Here is a 25140-nt window from a genome sequence, read left to right as displayed (position 1 = left end):
CAAAACCAAATGTTCAAAGGTAAAACCATAAATATGTGAAAATTATTTGATATAAATATGAGAACACATAAATTTGGTGTCTTAAAATTGAGCATGAAAACTTTGATGAGGGGGAAGGGAGGGGAAGGGATGGGGGAGTTAAAGATGGAAACTTGATAGGTAAGAATGAAAAAAATAAAAAAGGTAAAAGAGTTAATTATTTAAATAGTACCTAATATTTGCACGACATTGCTTGTTCGATATCTTTCATTGTGATATTACGCGGATCATACCCAACGTCTCCAAAACTCCACTCGGACCATACCTGGACCCAAACGTCGTTAGCTAACCGTCAAAACACCCCCACGTGACTTGCACATGAGGGGTAAAATTCGTGTTTTTTAATTACTTAAAAGGTATCTAACGTTTGCTCAGCATTGTTGGTTTCATACTTAACGTTTAGTTATTACTTTTTTTTTGAATGGTGAATTTCACTTAAAGTTTCGTGTTGTGATTCGACAACGGAAGTTTTAGCATACGGTGTCTTAACGTGGTAAGCGCTAGAGAGCTCATTCGAAGCAAAAATGTATTTTTTAAATACCCGGTGGAGGAAAACCCCCTGCTAATCTGCCAAAACCTATAAGTGGTTAAAAACCAATTAAAAAAACCGAAAAAGACCCAAACCGAAAACATCAAAACCCAATGGCCTTGGTTTTCGGTTTTAGTCAAAACTAACCCAAACCGAACCGTACTCACCCCTAGAGCTTTCTAGCGCGGACCCAGTTAAGACAATGTATGTTAGTCCCCCCTTTCGAATCGCGATACGTACTTTCAAGTGAAATTCACCTTAAAAAAAGAGAAAATAATAACTAAACGTAGGGTATGAAACCAACAATATCGAGCAAACATTAGGTATCATTTATGTAATTAAGAAACACAAAATTACATTTTACCCCTCATGTGCGAGTAACGTGGGGGGTTTTAACGACCATCAAACGGTGTTTGGTTCTAGTATGGTCCGAGTGGAGCTTTGGAAACGTTGGGTATGATCCGCATAATATCAAAAGGAAAGGTATCAAATCAGTAATATCACGTAAACGTTAGGTACCATTTAAGTAACTAACTCAAAGATAAAAGGTGTATACACCCGATGGGCAGTTTTAGAATTACCAAAATGGAAAAATGAGAAGAAAAAAAAAAAAGAAGGGAAGGACGAAAAGTGAAAAAAACTAATAAAGTGGACAACTATAACGGAGAAAAACTAACGCAATTAAGCGTGGTGACCAAAAGCAAAAATAGTGCCAACTTTAAGGTTTTTTTTTTTTTTTGTTATTTTTCATTTTAAAGAGAAAATGTGCAAATCGTGTCTAAGAATGAAAAGTGTACTTTCCTCTTGACTAAATTTAATATGTTAGAAATTTAAAACAACCCTCTTATCAAATTTCTTTTTTTTTTTTAATACAATCACCATTAAATTACAAACTATAAAATTTGATAACAGAATTTCCCACGGTTTTTATCCTACCAAACATTTTCCTATTCACAAAAATGATCTTTCTTTCATCTTCATTTTTCAAAAACTTTAATTAAAATCTGCATTGTTTTAAAATCAGCATAAACTACAAGAATTGATATTTCTGAAGGCATGCTCAATCAATTTATCCATAATTTGAACAATTGGATGTTTCTACCTATTGGTTATCAAAAACTTTGAAATTTGGATTGAACATAGGGGATTAGGAGCAAAGGAAATGGGCCAAAAGTCGTTGATCTACAGCTTCGTGGCTAGAGGCACGGTGATCCTAGCCGAATATACAGAGTTCAAGGGAAATTTTACGTCCGTTGCTAGCCAATGTCTTCAAAAACTTCCTGCTAATAACAATCGTTTTACGTATAACTGTGATGGACATACGTTCAATTACCTCATTGATAATGGATATAGTGAGTTTTTATTTCTTTTAATTATGTGCATTTTTGGTGCCTTCGTGCTGATTACCATCTAATCGAAATGTATTCAAAGATATTGGTCCGGTTTATACCATGTCCAGCAAAACAAATGTTGGATGGAAAAATGCTTTCAACCTGTTGCGACATTTTCACCATTTAACATGTTTTTTTTTTTTTTTTGGTCGGATATATAAACAACATAAACATGAATTTTGGGTTAACTTTGAGAGACAATATCCCTTTTATATTGTCGCCGGTTGGATTTCATATCATGTTGTTGTTTAGAAACAGATGACCTATTATTTGGTGGCTAATGAAGCCACTAGGCCGAACGCCCATTAGATTTTCCATGATATTAACGTGGGGGGTTTTAATCACTTACCAAACTAGGTTTTAACAATACCCAATCCCTGCATAAGCGGGGTATCAGGGGGTGAGTTGTAGACAGTTATGTCTTTACCCAAAGGTAAAAAGACTGTTTCTATAAGGACCTCCGGCCGTCGAGGAGGGAAAATGAGAGTGTAACAATTAAAGTTAAGTGACCATACCTATTGGCCGAGTATCATATGGCTACATTAAGAAAAAAGATATCTTAATATATACTATAAGACAGTTGAACTAATTATTAATTAACCAATCACATCGTTCGATTTCATCAAATTGACTTTTGATGATGTCATCATTAAGATAACTTACAAATTAAAAATCCTAATAATCATTATCCAAATATATTATTATATTAATATTTATATTAATTTGTAGAAAAAGTCTCATTAATTTACATTTTTTTTGTTTTCTATCAATATTTTACACTTTTTAGTCCTGAATACTTAATTTATATATATTTTTAGCCAATTTTTTAAAATTTACAATCATTTAATTAAATAAAAAAAATTTAACATATGAAATATTTTCTACAAAAAATTATTTGAAAACTTAATGACTTATTAACAAATATTAGAAGAGTCCTAATTGTTATCGAAGGATATAAAAACAATCCTAATTGTTATCATATTATCATAGAACAAGTGATTGAAAATAAACATATGCGTGTTATGAACGCGTATCATGATTAAATACATATACTTGAATGTCAAGTACAGGATCACAAATATGTTTATATTTTAATTCTTAATTATTTTTGATAATAATATCACACTATGAGTACATCCGGTTTCAAAATATTATATAATGGAGAAATTATTATATATAGCATGTGTATTGTAGAATGACTGCGACAAACAATTCCATTAATATGTCGAGACTAATAATGACAGTGACGAACTTATGATTATTGCACTACAACTTGCAAAATATAACACTTAAAACCGTGCTTTTTAAAAATTATAATCTTTTATGACTTAAATGTATGAAGATCTATTATTGTTAATATCGTAAATCCCGTGTCCAGTGTTGGACACGGGTCTAAAATCTAGTAACATAACATACATCCTAGCGCACCTCAGAGAAAAACCAACAAAACATAACCTACAAGGCTACAAGAACCCAATTGAGCAAATTAGACAACAACATAGAAGACTAAATTACTATACAAAAAGGAGTGGCAGCGCAGCTTGTTGCCCTTTTGCCTTTTATTTCTATGTAAATTACTATGACTATTTTGAAGGAAAATAAAAATAAAAACCGAGGATCTATAGATGTACATAGAAGACTAAACATACCGATGAATTCAGAATTATGGATGGAGGAGAATGTTGTGGGTTTACTTATCCAATAACCATTAATAACAAAGTTGAAAAGTGCTGCATATTTTTGGAGTGAAAGATGCATTTAGTTCTTTTCTGTTGGCTGCTGCAGCATTCTGTGTTGTTGCAATCGAATCTGCAGGCAGGCAACTTCCCATTGCCTTCTTGGAACGTGTCAAGGATGATTTTATGAAGAAATACGGGGGAGGCAAAGCTTCAACTGCTGCTGCTAAGAGCCTGAGCAAATCATTTGGGTATCTAACTAACTATCCACAATTTAAGATCCCTGTGTGTGTGGAATGGTACGAGTTTTATTAACATTTGATGGATTTTAGGCCGAAAATGAAGGAGCAGATGCAATACTGTGTTGCTCATCCAGAAGAAATCGACAAGATAGCTAAGGTGAAAGCGCAGGTTGATGAAGTTAAGGGAGTTATGATGGATAATATTGAGAAGGTAATTTTTAATCAAAAATACTCTTAAAAATTCTAGTAACATTACATTTCTTTTCATCTGTTTCTCTATTATACACATAGTTATGTTACAACAAAATCAACAGTAGAAACTTCAGTTCTAAGATATTAAGGTATATGCATATGATTGATTGCGGTGATCAAAATTCATATGCAAAATATAACCAAAAGGGTCATGTGTGCAGGTCCTCGATCGAGGAGAGAAGATTGAGCTATTGGTCGATAAAACTGACAACCTTCGCAATCAGGTTTGTGTAGGTATTTTTTTTAACCATAAATGGCACCTTTAGTCCAACTGTTTCATAGAAGTTCATTACCCCAACCAATTAATGGGACTTGGGACAAAATATTGGACTACTGGAGTTTCCAGTCAGCAAGTGATGGCGAATAGCCCTAAAGGATCAACGTTATGAATTTAGGAATTTTGACAGGTTAAATGGGTTAAAAGTCGTCCAAAATGTATTAACGTTCATTCAACTTCATAATATTTTAGCTTCGGCTTTGCCATCATTCGTAATACATTAACTAACTATAAACTGAATATATGCAAAAATTGTATGTAGGTCAACCTAAGGCAACTTGTTACAGGTTTAAAAAACTATGACCCAAACCAATTTCAGTCAAGCATAATGTTCTTTTGCTACATGACAGTACTTGCAAGAACGAACAGTTGACTAGACCGATTACTTCCCAAATTGATTGAATTTTCTTGTTTTTAGGCAAATGATTTCAAAAAACAAGGAACCAAGATGAAAAGGAAGATGTGGATTCAGAATATGAAGATTAAACTGATAGTCGCGGGAATCATCCTCATGTTGATTCTGGTGGTTATTCTCTCAATCTGCAATCAATTGAGGTGCTGGTGAAAGATCCTTTTCTTTCAATGCTTAATCATGGTAGGCTTCTACGATGGCTACTTCTGTTTTTGTTGCCCTTTTTGTCTCCTACCGGTCTTTAGAACGTAGGAAGTTTCTTGTCTTGCATTATGTATGTTTGTTTTGTATATTTTCTTTCTTACAGACAATTAGTAGATCAAATCCAATATACTATGTACCAATGTTCATCTTTAGTTACAAGGAAAAGAGAATTTTAAAAATTAAGGTTTTTAGATATGGAAATATGGGTGAATCTTTACGTCTATTATGGCTACTTAATGTGAAACCATCACCAAATGAGCAAACAAGCTGCAAGGAACACTTACCAGTTACCAATACCGATTGCAGATCACAAGCTGATGTTGCACCTCCATCTTCTAATTAGCTCGAGTGTATTGCATATTTGCATCGCTCTATTTCCAAAGATATAAGAACCATAAACTAAGGCTTGACCCGGACACATGATTAGGCAAAAATGGCAGGGGAAACTGATCTTCAATTTCATATGTCATATTACTGGTTCAGCTGATGGTCAATCTATAGTATTTAAGCTATAATTAGGTTCTTTACACGCTACCATAAAAGAGGGAATAGTTCAATCATACAAATATTCGCTCACTCCCCTTGACAGTTTGCATTTAGTATACGCATAACCCTTATGTTACAAGGGTCGATTATTGGTAGATACAGGCCTATTCACCTCAACAACAATTGAGTTTTTGGCTCATAAGCACACCAACAAAGTAGATCAACAGGCTAGTTGATCTCTATATGTTGATATCTCTTCGAATACAGGCAATCTTCTTGTTCTTAACGGAGTCCACTGGTTTATCAACTGGTCAAGCCCCTCGATGAAAGCATCCTCCAAAGTTACCAGCCCCTGACTAGAACCAGGGTGAACCTGAGCCACCTGCCATGGCTCTAACTCCTGAACCAGCTCCTTTGTCCGGTTCATTAACTTGGGGTCATTGGACCCCAAAAGTCTACCTTGCAATACATCTTCAAGAACTGCGGTAGCCTCTACATATCGACTTTGTTTGATTAGGCAAAGGCACAAGTTGCAGGCTTTGTTAGCATCAGGGTCTATTTCTTGAGCTTTACGGTATACAGCCTCTGCTGCTACAAAGTTCTTTAGCTGCAAATATGCCCAGCCTAAGTTACCCTGCATCATATTCGTTCCAGAAGGAAATTAGAAATTTTGTACTTTTCAGTCCTGTTCTTTATTTTACAGCGTCGCCAAATTCTTCGAATGGTCCCACAGGGCGCAGGTTCGATTCCCACAAGGGGGATTAATTTGGTAGTTTACCTTGACGCTATCCTAATACGGGGGTTATGCGGGTGCCTTAGGCACATGGGACTAAAGGGTTCCTATCAATTTACCCTTTTTTAGTTTTACTGTATAAAGATTTATTATTACCAATATCCTTGATGTCTCTTGCCTAACAGTAACTTGAAATTTTCTTCCATGGGAGCGTGCGGTCTTAGTCGGTTTTCCATTGAATGCCTCTCCTTGATATATCATTCGAAGCTTCTGCTTCAGCAGTTCGATTTGATCCTCTAATTTTCCACATTTCTACAAACATGCTTAGCCAATTTAGTAACTCGTGAAGAACAAAGCATGCACAACTTGACTTTTGAGGTCAAACACAGTGTCACCTTAAAAAGAGATACTACATTCTGAAAGTTAGGTGGGTTGGGTGACACGTGAAAGCAAGTGGAATCAAACCGGGTAAACTTTTTGTACAGTATTAATCCAGATAATTTGTGTCCAAGATTATCACTCTTATCACTCTTTATTATAGATACTTGGCGCCAATATTACTGAAAATCATGTAAAACATATATGTTTATGGCTATTGACAAGTAAAGGGTCGGAATTCCCATCTTTAGTACCTCCATCAAGTTTTGAGCAACTTTGATAGCTAGCACCAATTACGATATATAAGCAGAAACAATGGTTTCGAATTTTTTTTTCTTTTCTGTTTTGAAAACTTAAAATTGAGAAGGGCAAAGTAATTATATGAATAATGGTATTTACCTTGTATAGATCGATTAGGACATTGTCTAATGATTCCTGGGCTTGTTTGGAGCAACGTTCCCTGAAGCATCTAATAACTTCGATTGCTTCTTCTGCTCTATCTTGTTGTTTCATAACAACTGCCATGTCTTTTAAGGCACTATCTATTCTATCTCCCGCATTGATAGCCTTCCAAAACAGGACTATAGCTCCATCTGGATCCTTTTCAACCAGCTGTAAATAAGCAAGATAATGACAACCGTTAGCATATGCGTATCATTAAAGATGTTTTTTACCAAAACTACGGACAACAAAGTCTCGTATGTAACTGCCTACAAGGTTACAACTTATCATCGTTATGTGAAATCTTCTAGATACTATGCAACCGAATGAAAAGCAACTTTTACATGATTTAAGTAGAAAATTAACCAGGTAAACAGACAGAGATCCATGTTCAGGCTACTCAGAGAGCGTCGAGCCTTTAGTTTTTATGTACGTGACCTAACCGATATTCCCATGGTTGTTTACCCAACGAGGTTTGAGCCCGGGTCTCTTTTGAGACTTTCAAGCTGGCTTTAACGGTAGTCCACTTGGCCCACCTTAGAGATGGTTTTTACATGATTATACATTAAAGCACAATGCAATAACTTTACTTGTATATGTGACTCTTAAGTTGTTAATCTAAGTTTCTTTAAAAACAACTAAAAAAGGTTAAGTTATATATTAGGTAATCCTGTACTCCATTCATTACAATAAACACATTTCCTTATTCAACAAAATGTCAAATTAGGTTTCTTGTTCAGCTATTAAAACAAGTTTGCTGGCCACACTTCTCCAAGCGGAAAGATAAATATATATGCTCAATTTTGACAAGTATATACAAAGACTATATCGACCATGTGCACACAAGGCCAAAATATAATGATTATGCCCTCTTTTAAAAAAATTAAAAGTCATATAGGTGGGGAGGAAATTTATATTTATATATATACTAAAAACCAACTTACTTTTTACAACATTTTAGGCTTAAGTTACAACCATACATGCATATAACTTTTACCTCTTTCCCTTTTAACCCCCTAAACTTTTAATCTTTTACATTTTTTCCATTTTCACTTATTTACCTTTTAACTCCTAAACTTTTAATCTTTTACATTTTTTGCCATAAACTTTTACCTCTACACCTTTTAACCCCTTAAAATTTTATATCTTTTACATTTTTGTCTGTCAATAACTATATTTAACTTTTGCTTCTTTACGTTTCTATAATAGGTTCTTATGTTTCTATCAAACAACTTCATTTATACCTAACCTATGTTTGGTGTGAAGTTATTTCTGATCATTCTTTGCCTATATTGTTAAAGTGCCAAATTAATGTATGTTAGGGACTTTATCAAATGACATTGTCATCTAAAAAAACAATCTACTTGAGTCCGCAAGGTATGTGATATAATCTGCGACAACGTGTGGAATACACAACTACTACGTCTAAGCTTATTGAACACTTATCCGCGATGTTATTATAAAAACCCCGCGGCAACGAGCGGGTGTTTATTTCTAGTATATACTAAAAACCAACTGGTTTTTTACAAGTTTCTATGCACATGGTACAACTACACATGCATGCAATTTTGAACTCTTTACCTTTTAACCCCTTAAAGATTTTACTTTTTACATTTAAGCCCATCACCTTTTACTACTTTACATTTTAACTCCCTAAAGTTTTCTCTTTACTTTTTAACCCCCAAAGTTTTTTTCTTTTTACAGTTTAGCCCATCAACTTATACGTCTTTACCTTTTAACCCCCTAAAGTTTTTATCTTTTACATTTTAGCCTATCAATAAAATGTTTTATTGTTACAATGTCAAATAAATGTTTGTTGGTGACTTTATCAAATTTGTACCAAAACATTGTCATCTGAAAAGATAATCTACTTGAGTCTCGCCGCAAGTTGTGTAATATAATCTGCGGCAACGTGTTTAAGCTTAATGAATCATTGTCCACGACGTTACTATAAAAGCTCCGCGGCAATGCGCGGATGTTTATTTATAGTATATACTATGTACTAATTTGGGTCATTATTTTATGTGCTTCTAATTCTACTCTTGGTCACAAATTTAATGTTACCTTCTTTTTTGGAACATTTAATATCTACCTTTTAATCTTGTGTTTCAAAATAATTGTTCCTTTTTATATCTCTGTAAAATGATTCACGTTGTTTGGGATGTGGTGCGGATGATCGGTGTGATGTGACAACTTGCCTAACAGATATTTTTGCTTAGAAATAAAAGATAGAATATAAGGGGATGACATCCCATCTCCTATTTCCTTTTTCACCACTCACTTCTAACCAATCAACTTATGCTAGCTCAACTCCACCACTCACTTACCACTCATCCAAATTTTGTTGGCATCCGACCACTCACTTCATCACTCACTACTATTTAAAAAAAAGTAACTTAAAAATAAATAAAAAAAGTCAAATCACATGATAATGATTGGAAGAAAACGGATGGTCGACCGCGTGGTCACACCACGCATTTCATACCACCACTCATTTTTTGTATGTTGGCGAGGGTGTTGAGTGGTGGTGCCGCAGCCACCACTCGTTCATATTGCGTCCGATGCCAACGTCCTAATAACTATTATCTATATTTATTAGATATATTATATTTATATATACTTTTTCTTTAATTTACCCATTTTTGTTATATATATCCAAAATCTCCAAGAAAATATGGTAGAATAATTGGGCAATGACCACCCAAAAATGTGTAAAAAAGGGGTATGGATTATATGAGATATCTTGGACCCCTACACATACTCACACACACCTTTGAGTAAAATACAACATCGCTTCTCCGCAAAGCAATCATTTCTCCATCTCAAAATCAAATTCTTAATTCCTACACATTTATACTTTGAATGTTCCCCAAAAAGAATAAAGTAATTATTCAATTCAAAGAATAATAATAACCAAACATTGCAAAAATAATTAACAATCTAATAAACTAATTCACACATTACTTGACTGTGATCAATCCATCATTAGAATGGTAGACGATTTTCATAAGAATCTACAACTTATTGGTTATTAGGTTCGTGTAGGTTACTTCGATTAACGCTAGGCTAGAGATCTTTTGGTACTTAATCGTGATAATTAATTAACACGCTCTATTATTATTAACACATGAAAGATTACTGTGTACAATAAATCCTATTTAATTTGCATACATATTAACATATCATTTCCCTCCCTATAAACATATCTACACATAATATATACATACATATAGATATATGTATATAACAAATTCAGCTAACATCTATACACACAAATTAAGCATGTTCATATAAAAAAGTCATTCACATAATTTAAAATAAAAACATGTAAATATATATATATATATATATATAGATACATATATGTGTATGTAAGTAGTATGTAAAAAGTACCTGAAGATGTTTGGCTCTAACATAAGGACTATCACCAGAAGGAAGTTTATGAATTACATGATATGCAACACTACTACTACTACTACTACTATTCTCCACATTCTTTTCTTCTTCTTTTTCTTTCTTTCCACTTTTTCTCATTTTTTTTTCTTCTTTTCTAAAAACTGTTTCTAATTATAACTACTTGAATGTTATTTATTATTATTATTATTTAGTTGAGAATTATGTTTTTATTATTCTCTATACAATGGCAGATGTGAAGATGAAGAAGAATGAAGAACTAAGAGAAAGAGAAAATAATAATAATAGATAAAATAATAGAATGGTGATAAAAGTGGGGACAATGAATATGGACGGAAAGAAGGGAAGGTTCATATATAGTTTTAGTTGGTTGAATTGGTGTGTGTGTGAGAGGCAGCACAAGAAGATTTGTTTATTCGTCTTCATGTATCGTTTTCTCACACGTATATTTATATATATATTGTTACGTTCTCTAACCAATTTATTTTCCGTATAAGTTAAATTTTTCAGGTTGCTTTCGGTATATATGTATCAATAAAAACTGGAATGAAATAATTTATTACAACGGAACTTTACTTGTTTGTTTACTTTGGCAGAATGGAGCGGTTTAAATTCCATACATAATTATATTTTCATTTTTTTACTTTTATACAAAATATATTAATATTTTATTTATTTATTTTAATTTTCAACATTAAAATATTTAAACTATCATTTTTTTAAGGGTTAATTACTTAAATAAATAAAAAAAGGGCATTTTATAAATTAGACCTACTCTTTGAAATTTTTCAATCTAAACAAAATACCCGTTCGTTTCATGTATAAAGTACACTGATTCTTTCACCCATTCAAAGCTTAACACGTGGTCTTCACTTTCTCTTTCTCTTCAATCCTCAACACCTCATCCTTTCTTTCTCTTCAATCCCGTGAAGATTTCTGAACAAATGAAACTTAAAACACTAGAAATTAAACCACTCTTTCACCAATCAATTAAATAAACAACAAAATCGTCTTCCATTATGATAATAGAATAATAACACTAAATTACCGAGGTCGGATTTTATTTGCAGGAAACGGAATACGAGTTGAAAGGTGTTTTGGCTACTTCGTTTAAGAATAGGTATGTGTGTATATTTTTTTTTATATATATATCATGCCTTTATCATCACAAGCAACATTTCACTTTAGTGTTATAAAATGTTCAGTGCAAAATAGATATAACTGATAGTTTATATCATAAATGGGCATCACCGTAGGTTGTTTCTGTAGTTGGGAACTTGAGATTCTTTTAAAATTGTCATTATTATACTTTTAAACTTAGTTATGCAACATAAGATCATGCTACGAGTTTATTGTTACACTTTTGTTTGATTAGATCTCTACTTGTGCATGTTTATTGCCAGTTGTCATTATTAGTCTAAGAAGTCTGATGAATGATTGTGGTCTCAGGTATTTGATTAGATTGAAGATCCCGGGGCTTAATGTCTTAACTTTGTCATGTAAAGACCTACAAGAACCAAGGGTGTTCCCTTCTAATCCATATCTTGGAGATGCAAATGTATCCTTAACAAAACAAGGACTTGTTTCTGTTTGTAAGGGGTGCCTCAAGCTCCAGTTAATTCTCTACTTCTGTAAACAAATGTCGAATTCAACCTTGTTTGCCATTACCTCAAACTCTAGCCTTAATCGTTGTAAAAACCACCAAGGTCCGTACCACTGAAGTAAATATTACGGATTTGCTAAGCCTCAGTTTAGGAAGTTGGTTTAGAGCTTTACATAATAAAGGTGAAGAATAAAGAGATTAACACAAGAAACTAGTCAATGTTGTTTAATTTATCGAAGGAGGAAAGGGGGTGGTGTTTTAAGTGAAAGAAGTGGAGAAACGGTGGATTTAGAAATCTGCAAAGGGGGTGGTGTTTTGGGGGAAGATAAAGAGAAAGTGAAGACCACGTGTTGAGTTTAGAATGGGTGAAAGATTCCGTGTGTTTTATACATGATATCTCACGGGTATATTGTTTAAATTAAAATTTTTTGAAAAGCATGTCTAATTTGTAAAATGTCCTTCTTCTTTTGTTTATTCAAGTAATTAACCCTTTTTTTAATACCTATAATAATTTTAATGAAATTATTATCACATACATCTTTTAACTCTTAAAAAAAATTATACTACTGCCAATTACTTTTACATTAATAACACTGTTATACATCTTAAAAAATTACTTTTACATTAATAACATTCTTTAAAAAAATTTATACATTTTATACATTTATTTTAATTTACATTACTGCCATTATTTTCACTGCATTGCGTGAATACTCGTCTAGCTTTAAGATATTTTTTTTAATGTCATTCCATCTTGAATGTAAGTATATAACCTTGTAATTTCTACTATTTTCTAAATTGCAACTTTTAACTCTTTTATCTACTTCGTTTAGTTTTTTCCATTAATTCTATCCCAATTGAATTTTTTAACAAACCAAATATGGTAAAACAATATCAAAATTTTCTAATAAGTAAAAGTATTTAATTATTCAAAATTTCAAAGACTTTTTTTTGAAATTTGTAACCCTATTTTTCCATATATTTTTACACATGACTTTAAATGTGATTTATTTGTTACATGCTTAGTAAAAAAAAAATTCATTGATTGTATGTTGGACTTAACAATATGCATTTTCATATATCAAACTTCAATTTTAAGAAAACTCATTTTGAAAAATTGATATCTCTATGTTTTATTTTACTTATACCATAATTTGAACTCAACATTTAAGGTTTCAACTTTACGAGAAATATCTAACATGAAATTTTTATAATAAAAAAAAAGGGTAGATACTAATGTTTTAGCAAATAACTTTATAGGTATTAAGTTTAAATATATTTTGGAGATTAGCTTGATTGGCTATTACAAACTTAGATAAATTGAAATTAAACTCAATTTATTATTGTAAAGATCTTTAAGTTGAAGAGTACAATTATAAGCAAAGTAGCAAACTAAGCCTTTAATTAGTTAAAACTGAATTAGATCCGGACGAGACGTCCCACGTCCGGGTATATTTCGGCCCTACAGGTTGGCCCTTGGGTTATTGAGTAAAAAGTAATTGGAATGAATAAATTGTTAGGCTTTGGGTAGCTAATATCATGAGCTATATTGGGCTAGTAGGATAGTAGGCCCTGTAATACAGTGAAAACCATGCGTACATAGTCACATTGATACATACATATACTTAAATTCGGTGAACATGATTACTAGCATCTAACGAATAAGTATGATGTCTCTAAAACCATCCATAAGACCATAACGCACCTTTTCTTTGGCGTATTTATCTCAATTCAAAACTGAACTTTTGTGAGGAACAAAAATAATATTTGCTCTTCAAGTTTCCGAAACAGATCTCTCATCGCATACGTTTTACTGAGTTTGATCTTTTCTTGCATTCTGATATGAAAGTGAAAGGACATTAGAGAAGCTTGTATACGAGAAGTATATCGTCAGCTGACAAAATTAAGTAGTTGCTATATAAAACCCTGTGTGTTAACATGGTATCATAATCTATATTAGGATGATTAGAGAATTGCAAAAATCAAACAATGTATGTAGGCATGTGTATGTGTGCTTATATATATTTTGTAAATACAATCTATATAAAATGTTTAAAGTTGGCCATACTCTAGTAAAATTACAATAAATCATAACATATATGATCATAATAATATGACCGAACATATCTGTACTCCCAGTGGTATCCATACATCCCATTACAAGTTTTCAGTTCTTGATTTCTTGGATCTACTCTTCTCTTGCATTTTCTTCTTCTTTGCTTCGGCTGTGATCCATGTGTAATCAGCAGGAATCACAAATGGGTCTTGAATGTTTTCTATACATGGAGTTGGACCGCTCGTTGAAGAGCTGGTGTGTTGATAAGGAGCTTTAATCCATTGAAGCCAAGATAATGAGCTTGTGGTTGCAGGGAGATTATGGTCTGCGGCTGTAGGACTCGAAGGTGGGGTTGAAAATTCTTCCAAGGGCTGTAATTCTTCAAACTTTGTGAAAGTCACCAATACCCTTATTGTGGGAATCACCGGTATGGCAACCTGAAAGAAGTAAACCCATTCAGCACACCAAAAGACGTTAACTGATATTTGCATCAAATGGATTTGAAGTTGTTTTACAAGGATATTCTCATTAAGATAAATGTAAAACTACATATCTCTAGTTTTAATCACCTGATTAGCTGAGTATTTCACACTGAATCTTCAAATCGAAATAGTACCTTTTATATTGCACATACAAGTTTCCCATTTAAACACATCCTCTATGTTACTTTTCATCAAAAGAGTTCCATCCATGAACTTACAGGTGGTATATGATTGAGTGTATCCAAAACTTGTGCTTAAGATACCAGATTATAACTTTTCAAAAAAAAGCTACCAGATTATATTTTGTAACTTAGACATTTTTAGTGATCATATACTTTTGTAATCATAACTAACAAATTAATTATTAATAATAAAAATAACATAAACATCCATTTTGACAAATTACACACCCGACCACTTTGCCAGATCTACCTGAAATTTTATTTGATTTTATTCTTCGTTTTTGATCAAACTACCCAAAGATTTCAGTATTAGCTGGCTGTTTATGTGGAACATGCTCCAAGACATCTACAGAATCTTCCTCTTAGGGCGTTCAATTTGGCGAAACAATCCAAAATCAACTCCATTGGGGCTTGCCCAAAGAGAATCAAATCATCGGCAAAAAAACGATTTAAATCTCAAAGAAAGCAAAGTACCTTAACAGGAAATGTGCCCTGTGGAAGTTTTGTCGTGAGCAATTCTCTTAATCTCCGTATCGCCTTCACTTTATTTGCCAGAATATCCAGTAAAGGCAAGAGTTCGTCCGTATGCAATGGAAAGTCGGGGGAGAGCCAAAGAATTGGCCTCAACCCTTTCTTATACTCACTCTCACGGCTTCCATCTTTTCGCCTACCCAGACTTTTAACCTTTCTCTTTTCATGCCCGTCAGAAACTATCTCCATGGAACGCCTTGCGGGCATGGCTTGACTTTGACTTTGACTATTCTTAGTATGCTTCTTCCTCCATCCGTCAAGCCATCCTTTCTTTTCCTTTTCATGCTTATTATCCTCATTTTGTTGACTACAACCATCTTCAATCGGGATATCTCGATGGCCAAAACTATCTAGTCTATGCTCAAGTATCCCATTGTTGTGTTCATTGGTGTGATCCATAGAATCGAACTTTAACACTGCTTCGAGCTGTCTACGTTCTTCATCGGTCAATATTTCATTGAGCTCTTCACTATCGGTTTCATTCTCATTACAATTTTCAAATAACTCATCATCTGATTTAGCCCCAGGGACTTTGCGGGATTTTATACTTACAACAACATTTTGCATATCGTAAACTTTTGCCTTCCAATTCCCGACATATTCTGTTTTCTCTAACCGTCTCCATGTCATCTGCGGCACAAGAACTGCTTGAGTAACATCAATCCCAGGCCTAAATAGATTAGTCTGAGACATGGCTTGAACCTCCTGGTTCACCTCTGCATCGGTGGGTTGCCCACCTGCACCATCTAACGCGTTCATCACTTCTTTATCTTTATGTGAAATCATACAAAGAGACCCAGGAGCCACTTTTCCATCTTCAGAACCATCACCGAGAAATAAAACCGTTTGATCAGCTCGTTGAATTTTGAAACCGTCAAAACCTGCTAAAGTCATATCTGCCCTCAAATTTGCACCTCGTTTCCAAATTTTGTAAGTATCTGAAGGTGCAATTCTGGAAATGAACGGGATAACCGAACTATCAAACTGGAACGTTATTTCCATGTAGAAATCCCGCATTCTTCTCATTGTTGCTAATAACCGAGGCAACCTTCTACACCATTTAGCCCAAGCTTTGGGTTGATACTGTTTGATTATAACTTTAGCAATGAGTTCTTCATGGTTGCATATAGCTTCTTGTAAAGCACTCCAACCTTGCTCGTTTTGCAAGCTCCAATCTGCACCCGCCAGCATGAGCATTTCCGTGGCAGCAATATCACTAAGTTTAACGGCTAAATGGAGCGGCGTGTCACGGTTAGGGACATCCCGTCGGTCAATAACCGTTGAGATGACATCAGCTTTGGCTTCCTCTGCAATCGAGACAGACTCAGTGCGGATCTCAGATGGGTCAATTAGCCGTGGGAGACCTGCAATTATTTTCTTGAGACTCGCATAATCTTTGGTCAATACAGCTTTATGGACAGGACTATGAGAATATAGAGCCACATCTATGGTTTCCATTGGAGCAAGTAGGCCGAAACCTAAATTTGGAAGTAATTCAATCCAACTCAACCATCTAAATCAAAATCAATTTAGATTCAAATGAACTCGGAAACTCGAATGAGCTTGAATCGCACCACGGATGAACCTAAATAGAACCCATAATGTAGAATTAGATGCCTCATCAAGAATAACCAGGTCAACATATATTCACATTAAGTCTCAAAAGAAGTAAAAGAATACTCACATAATCAGGCAAATTGAACAAAACAGAAATATATTACATCAAAATATCCATATGATATATAAATTACAAAAGATTCAAGAAATTATAGCTAAAGTTTCTTATAAGGTGAAACAAACACAAAATCAGATAAATTCAACATAACCCATTTCATATTTACATCAAAATACACAAGTCAATGAAGTAATGAACAAAACATTTAGTGTCTAAACAAGTGAAATAAATACAAAATCAGCTAGATTTAACAGGGCCAACTTCAATATATATATATATATATATATATATATAAGGTAAATGCAATAAGTTTTCCTCTTACAAGTTACCCGGAGAGGACAAGTCCTTCACTCATATACTTAGCTTAACCGAGGAAACCAACAAAGTTGGATCAACCTTGCTTCTAGAAACAAAGGCCAAGGGTTCTAGCCTCATGCCTTGCAAGGTCGGGGTATCTTAGATAGAACCTGGAAGCAGTTTCTCTACCTTAGGTAGGGGTAAGGCTGTCTATATCTCAACCTCCTCCATACACCGTATTAGGACCCAAAACATGTAGAAGAGGCATTGGGTGGTACTTACTTTTCTTAACCGAGTATTCTTATTACATAATAAACTAAGTTAATAAATAACTAAGAAAAGTAAACTAGATTCAAGAAATCAAAATTAACAAGTCAAATAAACACATAATCAGCCAAATTGAACAAGACCCAACTAAATTTACATCAAAATGTACTAGCAAAATTCAAGAAACCAAATTTAAAGTGTCATAACAAGTGAAACAAACACAAAAGCAACAAACTTGAACAAACCCCAATTCAATTCACATCAAATTATAAACAAAAATTGAAGGAAAAAAATCAAACCTTTTTATTGGTCTTTCTGTGGCATGTTTGATTGAACAGAACTCAGCTACCAAACACCCCCAGCAAGCATATTTATATCAAGAAAAAAAGTTATGACCCAATTTAGATCAGACAAACAACAGAAAATACATGTGGGGTTTTAAAAAGATTTGATTTTTTTTCTTATAAATATCTTATTTTTAGAAAATTAGAAAATATTGAGGGGTTTTTGTATTCTTGGAAAAGGTGTTAAGAAAGATGTATAAAAGAATCAAAGAATATTAAACACAAAGAAAAGTGGGAAAACTGTTTGTGTTGGAAAGGAATAATAAAACTGGAAGAAAGCATAAGAATATTTAGAAAGTTATTGTATTTATATTGAACAAGTCCTTTTTTGACTTTAAGTCATTTTAGAGAGAATAAATGTAAAAAAAAAGAGTTGAGAGATACTCGTATATAATAGTGAACATGGGTAAAAGTGAAAGAAGTTATTTTAAAAAACTTGCTGATTAACCGCATAACCACATATTATACGGACACCTGAATAAACTTTGAATATATAAAACACAACGAATGTGTTTAATTTCTTATTATATTAAACAATACTATATTTTATATTTTGAATGAGCGATGTTAAGACTACAATGTGTTTAAAAATCATAACATATAACAATTATACATCACATTAGCTATATTAAAAATCTAATGATAATTCAAATCTTATACCTTTAACTCTAAAATGGTATTATAATAATTAAGTTTGATTTACAAATTTGTTTCTCATTTTAATAGAAATCTTCCATGATTATCTACCAATAAAATTTAATATCATAATATTTTGAAATAAGTTTTCATTTTTTTGGATGATGTCATAAATATGTTAAGATTGTATATTAAGAAGTCTTTCTTAAAATAAAATAACATCATCACAATTTTATTTTATTAATATAAGAGATTTGCCAATGAAGGTCGGTCCAACTGGTCAGAGGCACTCTCGGTTTTACCCAAGGTATTAAGTTCGATTCTTAGGGATGGCAAAACCTTGGGGTTTTTCCCTCTGAATACTTGTAACGGCTCATGGTCAACATGTCGTTGTCTAGGGTACGTACAAGGCTTCACCATTATACGGTGAGATTTCCTCGATGTCATGTACCGACTGAATGTTCGAAAAAAAATATAAGAGATTTGGATGAGTCGGGGAGCAATGTTTTTGTTATTTGCAATTTTATTGAAGTAGGAATAAGAATGATAATGCAAAAATTGGAATTGAACTTAAACATATGTAACGAAAACTGATACTAATACAAATATTAAAATTAGGTACCGACATATGATCAAACAGTGTCATTTAGGATAGTGGCATACGGGCATTTATCAATATCAACAACATGATGAGAAGAAGAAGACGTAAGTTTAGATAAAATAATACATTTAAAAGCAACTTGATTTTCTTTTTTCCCCCGATTCAAATATATATGTATATGATATATGATATAAATATAGATAGATAAACTTGTGATTTCAATTGTCGACGAAAGTATTAGATTTTTACGGGTGTATATATATTTTTTTATTTTATTATGTAGATATAATAACAATGGAGAATCTAGGATTCCTTCCAACTTATGTAGGTATTAAGTTGAGGCAGAAAAAAATATGAAACAAATAAAAGTGACCTATTTAGTGACGATTCCAAATAAACATGAATTTGATACGGTAGATTATTATCCCGTGTAATACGCGGGTGATCTCTATCTATAATAATATAATTAAAAGAGGGGGTTGATGGTACATTTGACACCCCTAATCCACCTTTTTGAGTCTAATCCTCAATCCTTCTTAATTCTCTACTTTTTTAATATTAATCTAAATTAATTTACACTTTTTGGTTTTCCATCACCAATTTACACTTTAACCCCAATCTAAAATAATTAATTTACGCTTTAACCCAATTTAAAAATAATTAACTTACACTTTTTTAATTTTCCATCACCAATTTATACTTTAATCTAATTTTAAAATAATTAATTATGCTTCTCAAAAAAAAAAAAAAAAAAAGCCTACGTCCAATCAAACCAAAAATAGTTGACTACTAGGGCTTTTTTTTAATATACTGTTTGTAGTAAGTTTAGATTTAACAAACTGTAAATTTTTAATTTAACTAAAGTTGGAAAAAAAAAAGGTAAACTGGAATCAATATTTATATGGAGTTAATTTTCATATGTTTCATTTTTTAGTTTCGTATTTGATTAAATTGTGATATTGGTCATAGAGATTTAATATACTTGAATTCCAATTTTTAGCTTTGATTAATATATTTTAAGTCTACTCGTCCATTGGACGGACTTGAGCACTAGTATATATATATAATTCTCTATCTCCAAGCGATGATGTGGCATGGCTCTTTGCTCGCCATGTCATTTTTTTCCTACGTGGCGTTCATACGTTGTTGGTCTCTTAAATGTTGCCACGTAAGCAACCACCTAATCAAAGTTATATTTATATCATCTCTATTACTAAAATATTAAAAAAGGCACGAAGTAGGAGTCGATCCCGAGTCCCATACTTTGCATACGAATAAGAAAAACCAATTCATCTGTATTGGGTTTTTTAAGTATTTTCATATCCCCTAATTAATGAAGCATTGTGTTTGTGCATCCCTTAAACTTCCCCTAAATTGGCGATCGTTTTCGTTTACAAATTATATCAAACCTCCCAACTTATATTTATGTTTTATTTTGTACAAGTTTATCTGGTAAATCGATTTATTATATGTCACTCCATGAAATTGGATAGAAACAATTGATTGGGTAGAATCTAATTGATGGCCTATCAATACAACAAAACCTGTGATAAGTTTTTCAATGTAACAGTTTATGCAAACGATTATATTCGATAATAGTAAGTATTGAAAGTTGGAAGTTATATTCTTCACATTGTTGAAATAATAATTACTATAATAACTTGACATTCTTTAAATTGTTCATCATTTGCTAACTCTTTTCATGATATGCGCATTAAGTGGCTGTGTAGACAGATATAATTATAAAAAGCTTATATCTTAAAACATTAATTTATTTCTATTTACATAGTACGAGTAAATGAGTAATACATAAAATAGTTTAAGGAGATGTATAACTAAATCTATAATCTATAATCTATCTCTATCTATATCTATAATAGCAGGACTACCTTTTTGTTGTTTTTAAGAAAAGACGAATTGATCTACTTAAAATGCCCCTCCATTTTATAAATAATTGCACCTTTACCTCAATGACCACCACCTACTGCCACCTCTAACCACCACCAACCATTGTCGTCGTCTACAACCTTCAACCACCCCCGTCGGCAATCAAATCCGACAACCGCCGTGTACAACTACCTCCAGCCACCGCCGCCACAGCCGTAACATACCTCCACCACCGCCGCTTGAAAATTCAGGAATCTCGCCGGAAAAACGTAGATCTACGATTGCTCCTCCGTTTCTTAGAATTGGAACTCGAAATTGTCACCAAAATGCTCAGGAACAAAATCCGAACAAACCCTTGCAAAAAAAAAAGTCGATTCAAGGCTTGCCGGAAAATTCAATAACTCGCCGGAAAAACTTAGATCTACGATTGCTCCTCCGTTTCTTCAAATTGGAACTCGAGATTGTCACCAAAATGATCAGGAACAAAATCCTCACAAACCCTTGCCAAAATAAAACCGATTCAAGGTTCTCCGGAAAACTTGAAACTCGCCGAAAAAGTGAAAAAACATGATTACTCTTTCACTTTTCGAAATAAGACTTGAAACCCATTGCAATCGAATCAGAATTCAATCGCGAACAAACCCCATTGCCATATTGATTTTTCATTTTTGGCTGGCGGCGACGTCTCTAGTGTGAGTTAAAATAATAATTATTAGTATTATATATTTAGAATATACTTAAGATAATAAAAATATTTTTTATCTTTCTACTTATAATTCATACTCCATTAACATTAAGGATTTATTTAAATATGATATATCTTTTTATATACACATGATAAAAATGCATTTTGTAATGTAACACCTTTTGGCCTCTAAATTGTTAACCACTATGACTTTCAGTTGTTTTTGTTACATAACGAGTTACCAAAAAAAATGTTGTTTTAATTGTCGTTGAACTTATGATTCTATATACTCTATGTTTAGTACTTTAACGTAGTAGAGTAAGGTAGTAACCGATCAACGACCGGGTGGAACATCGCCCCGCCCTATAGGTACCTGTGGGGTAGGGAGCATAATTGTGATGTTGGTGTCTGGTAGTAAATATTCATTAGTTTACAGGATGATACATTTGCGTTCTAACCCATTTCAACATTTGTATATTATATAATTTAGGTTAATCATCCATGAACAATGTATTATTTCAAGGGAAAATTTCATATATGTCATTATTAATGTCAAAAATATCATATATGTCCAATTAAATTTTAAAATATCACAAATGGCATTATTAAACATGAAATATATCAAAAATGTCCAAATGACTAAACTTTAATAAAATAAAACACTAAACTCTTTTAAAATAATAAACAACTTTTGCAATTTACAATTATACCCACCTTTATTAATCCCTAATTACATGGCATAACATATAACATTCAAATTTACTTCATGATCAAAATTATTGCTACACCAAACATGATAAATTTTTTCACCCAAGTTTTTGCCTTAAACTTCTAATTTGTATATGTTGGATGGGTATCCAAAAGAGTCTCCTTTAATCTAAGTAATAACGGACTATGATCCAAACAAGATTCCATTGCCATTATATGCTAGAAAATATAAACTGACCAAAAATGAAATCTAGCTTCAAATGAATCATTGTTTAGTATCCACATAGAGAATAATAGCTTCTTCATGGATAATGGTTTAGATGTGAGGAAGTCCAAAGAATTTCACTAGCTAGCAAGATGATAACCTCGATCCAATGATGGGAATCAAATGCGTTTGCAAACTTTGAGTTCGTTATAACAAATAATTGTAAAATTTAAATGTTATATATAATTTTTAAAAGATTTTAGTGTTTAATTTAATTAAAATTTAGTCATTTGGACATTTTTGATATATTTTATGTTTAATAATGGCATTTGTGATATTTCAAAATTTAATTGGGCATATATGATATTTTTGACCTTAACAATGACATATATGAAATTTTCCCTTATTTCAATTATAATGATTACATCATAAGTTGTTGTTTTCTTTTTACCGAAATGGTTGCCTAATAAACTTTCAAAATTTATACATAGTTACAACATAAATATTTATTGCACTGGTTTTTCATCAAACTTTCACAATTTGCTTAAAAATGATTATAAGTTTTTAAAGTGTTTCACATATGGGCATATGGCCATTAGAAAATCATCAAAATTTGAATTATTTAATGACCATATATGTACAAATATTGAGAGTTTAATACCCATATCTGAACAATTTTGAATGTTATATGGAAACCTATTCAAAAAAAAGTTTGATGGTGCAGCCGTGTACAAATAAAAAATTACATTGGTGCATCAGCGATTTAGAAAGAATAAATCAGGAGTGTTATTCGGTCTGGTTATTACAGTATTATTTGGACCGAATGAGAATCCGAGCTATTTGGGTTTGGGTTATTAGAGTTGGATCAGGTTTCGGGTAACCCTTTCATTGTCAAGTTTATATCACCCTTACCAATATATGTTTTCATGAAGTCACAATTTTTAATTTAGATATAACGAGAGCAAGTACCCGCGCGTTGCGGCGGTGAGATGGTGGGGTGATAGGACATAGAGTGTGATAGGTTATAGAGAGTCATAGTCAAATGTCTTACCCGTACGGGCTCCGCCCTCATATTTAAAAATCGTCGAAAGTATATCGAATGACATCTCTAATGAAAGAGCATGAAATTTTATGAGCACCCATATAATTTTTATAATTTATCGATTTACGGTTTTTGAGATAATTTTTTTTTGAATGAATTGGAGGAATAAATGATTTATGGAAGAAAGAGAAAGAATATGATTGGTTGATATTTGATGAGAGAGAAAGGGTAATATAGTTATTTTAGATAAATATAGAATAGATAGAAGGAACATTTTAGGAAAGTAAATGTTAAAACTTAAAATTTAGACTGGGGGAATCTGCTTTATAATATAGTATAGATTGGTAATTATGTCCTTTATATTACTTTCACGATGCATTTCAATAGATTTTACAGTATCTACAAGATAAAACGGTTCTATAAATTCCAACTTGTTAGTAATGTCTTGATAAACGTATAATGGGAATGCATAAGAAGACACTTCATGATGGATTACATGTTTGATAAGAGGCTTTCCAGTCTTTATACATGTCTTTTCGACCTTTAAATATCATTTTTTTTGTAGTGGTATATTTACATGGAAATTTTTACTACTTTTTTAAATGGGTTTAATTCGTACACAAATGCGTTATTCGGGTCGCCCAGATCTTTATATGTTTAACCCATATACTAAACCAATATTTGGGTACGGGTTAACCCTAATAACCCATAAATTCCCAAATAAGATGACTAAACCCTAAAGAATAAATGTAACACCTGTCATTTTAAAAATCTGGATTTCAAAAAACTTTGTCAAACGACGTTTAAAAAGTAGCGAAAAATGATCACTTTAAAACTGTCTCATCCGTAACCGGATGGTACCTTTCATGGATGGTGTTACTAAATTTAAGAAAGAAACAAAAACCATGCCCAAATTTAAGAAAAAGTATACGGGTTAAGAAATTGAAGGCCAACCATGTCATTGTCTATATCGTAAAATTCTGTAAAAGTATCGAGGGGGTTTGACAGAAGAGAATGAAGAGGGTGAGGTTTGACAGAAGAGAAGGAAAAGGGTGGGAACAGAAATTTTTGGAAATTATGGACTGATACATGTGGAGTGTCTTAAATACATAAGATAGGAAAATGTCATATGCTCCTAAAAGTTGAATGGTCAGTCATGTTCGATGTAAAACAAGTCTTCAATAGGGCCACAAGTTATAAAGTAGAACACCGGAACGAAGAACAAGTCCTATTCAAGGAATTAAAATAGTCAAGTCTCAGTTTTACTCGTCTTCGACAAGATTTGGGCCAGTCGGTCTAGAACAAGGTTTTTTCAACAGGTTGGAAATTTCAAATGAAAGTTAAAGATTCTTCTTATAGAGATATCAATGAGACTGTTTCGAAACTAACTACTGTCAATTGCTTTATTGCAAACTAACATTATACTTGTAGGTCTCTTGCATATTAACAATAAAAGTTAAACAAT

General features: G+C 32.6%; 3 protein-coding genes across 4 annotated transcripts; 1 reads left to right on the top strand and 2 right to left on the bottom strand.

The window, feature by feature from the left end:
- The first annotated feature begins 1619 nt into the window (after window positions 1-1619).
- LOC122581257 (putative vesicle-associated membrane protein 726) lies at window positions 1620-5012 on the top strand. The gene is made up of 5 exons (XM_043753443.1): window positions 1620-1956; window positions 3745-3886; window positions 3968-4088; window positions 4291-4353; window positions 4825-5012. The coding sequence occupies exons 1-5, from the start codon at window positions 1731-1733 to the stop codon at window positions 4969-4971; spliced, it is 699 nt and encodes a 232-aa protein (XP_043609378.1). The 5' UTR covers window positions 1620-1730; the 3' UTR covers window positions 4972-5012.
- A 457-nt stretch (window positions 5013-5469) lies between these two features.
- LOC122581256 (protein SULFUR DEFICIENCY-INDUCED 2) lies at window positions 5470-10725 on the bottom strand. 2 transcript variants are annotated; one of them, XM_043753441.1, is made up of 4 exons: window positions 10454-10725; window positions 7019-7231; window positions 6398-6553; window positions 5470-6142 (listed from the first exon to the last, which is right to left on the bottom strand). In XM_043753441.1, the coding sequence occupies exons 1-4, from the start codon at window positions 10592-10594 to the stop codon at window positions 5729-5731; spliced, it is 924 nt and encodes a 307-aa protein (XP_043609376.1). In that variant the 5' UTR covers window positions 10595-10725; the 3' UTR covers window positions 5470-5728. The 2 variants fall into 2 exon arrangements, with proteins under 2 accessions (XP_043609376.1, XP_043609377.1); XM_043753442.1 differs by lacking the exon at window positions 6398-6553.
- Window positions 10726-14015: 3290 nt separating this feature from the next.
- LOC122583070 (ankyrin repeat domain-containing protein 13C-like) lies at window positions 14016-18132 on the bottom strand. Its single transcript, XM_043755512.1, has 3 exons — window positions 17867-18132; window positions 15272-16913; window positions 14016-14570 (listed from the first exon to the last, which is right to left on the bottom strand). Exons 2-3 carry the CDS (start codon window positions 16784-16786, stop codon window positions 14235-14237), a joined length of 1851 nt encoding a protein of 616 aa, XP_043611447.1. The 5' UTR covers window positions 16787-16913; window positions 17867-18132; the 3' UTR covers window positions 14016-14234.
- Window positions 18133-25140: the final 7008 nt, after the last annotated feature.

Source organism: Erigeron canadensis, chromosome 9, assembly GCF_010389155.1.
Source record: "Erigeron canadensis isolate Cc75 chromosome 9, C_canadensis_v1, whole genome shotgun sequence".
In the NCBI taxonomy this organism is placed as follows: domain Eukaryota; kingdom Viridiplantae; phylum Streptophyta; class Magnoliopsida; order Asterales; family Asteraceae; genus Erigeron; species Erigeron canadensis.
This window is presented reverse-complemented; position numbering and strand designations above follow the sequence as displayed.

Bases quoted from the DNA above. Each gene is read 5' to 3' on its own strand.
- LOC122581257 (XM_043753443.1), top strand. From the start codon at position 1,731: ATGGGCCAAAAGTCGTTGATCTACAGCTTCGTGGCTAGAGGCACGGTG. The intron at 3,887-3,967 runs GTATCTAACTAA...GATGGATTTTAG, and splicing joins AGCCTGAGCAAATCATTTGG to GCCGAAAATGAAGGAGCAGA. The intron at 4,089-4,290 runs GTAATTTTTAAT...TCATGTGTGCAG, and splicing joins TGATGGATAATATTGAGAAG to GTCCTCGATCGAGGAGAGAA.
- LOC122581256 (XM_043753441.1), bottom strand. From the start codon at position 10,594: ATGAGAAAAAGTGGAAAGAAAGAAAAAGAAGAAGAAAAGAATGTGGAG. The intron at 7,232-10,453 runs GTACTTTTTACA...GCTTATTTACAG, and splicing joins TTAGAGCCAAACATCTTCAG to CTGGTTGAAAAGGATCCAGA. The intron at 6,554-7,018 runs GTAAATACCATT...GCATGTTTGTAG, and splicing joins TCCTAATCGATCTATACAAG to AAATGTGGAAAATTAGAGGA.
- LOC122583070 (XM_043755512.1), bottom strand. From the start codon at position 16,786: ATGGAAACCATAGATGTGGCTCTATATTCTCATAGTCCTGTCCATAAA. The intron at 14,571-15,271 runs GTACTTTGCTTT...TACTTCTTTCAG, and splicing joins AGGGCACATTTCCTGTTAAG to GTTGCCATACCGGTGATTCC.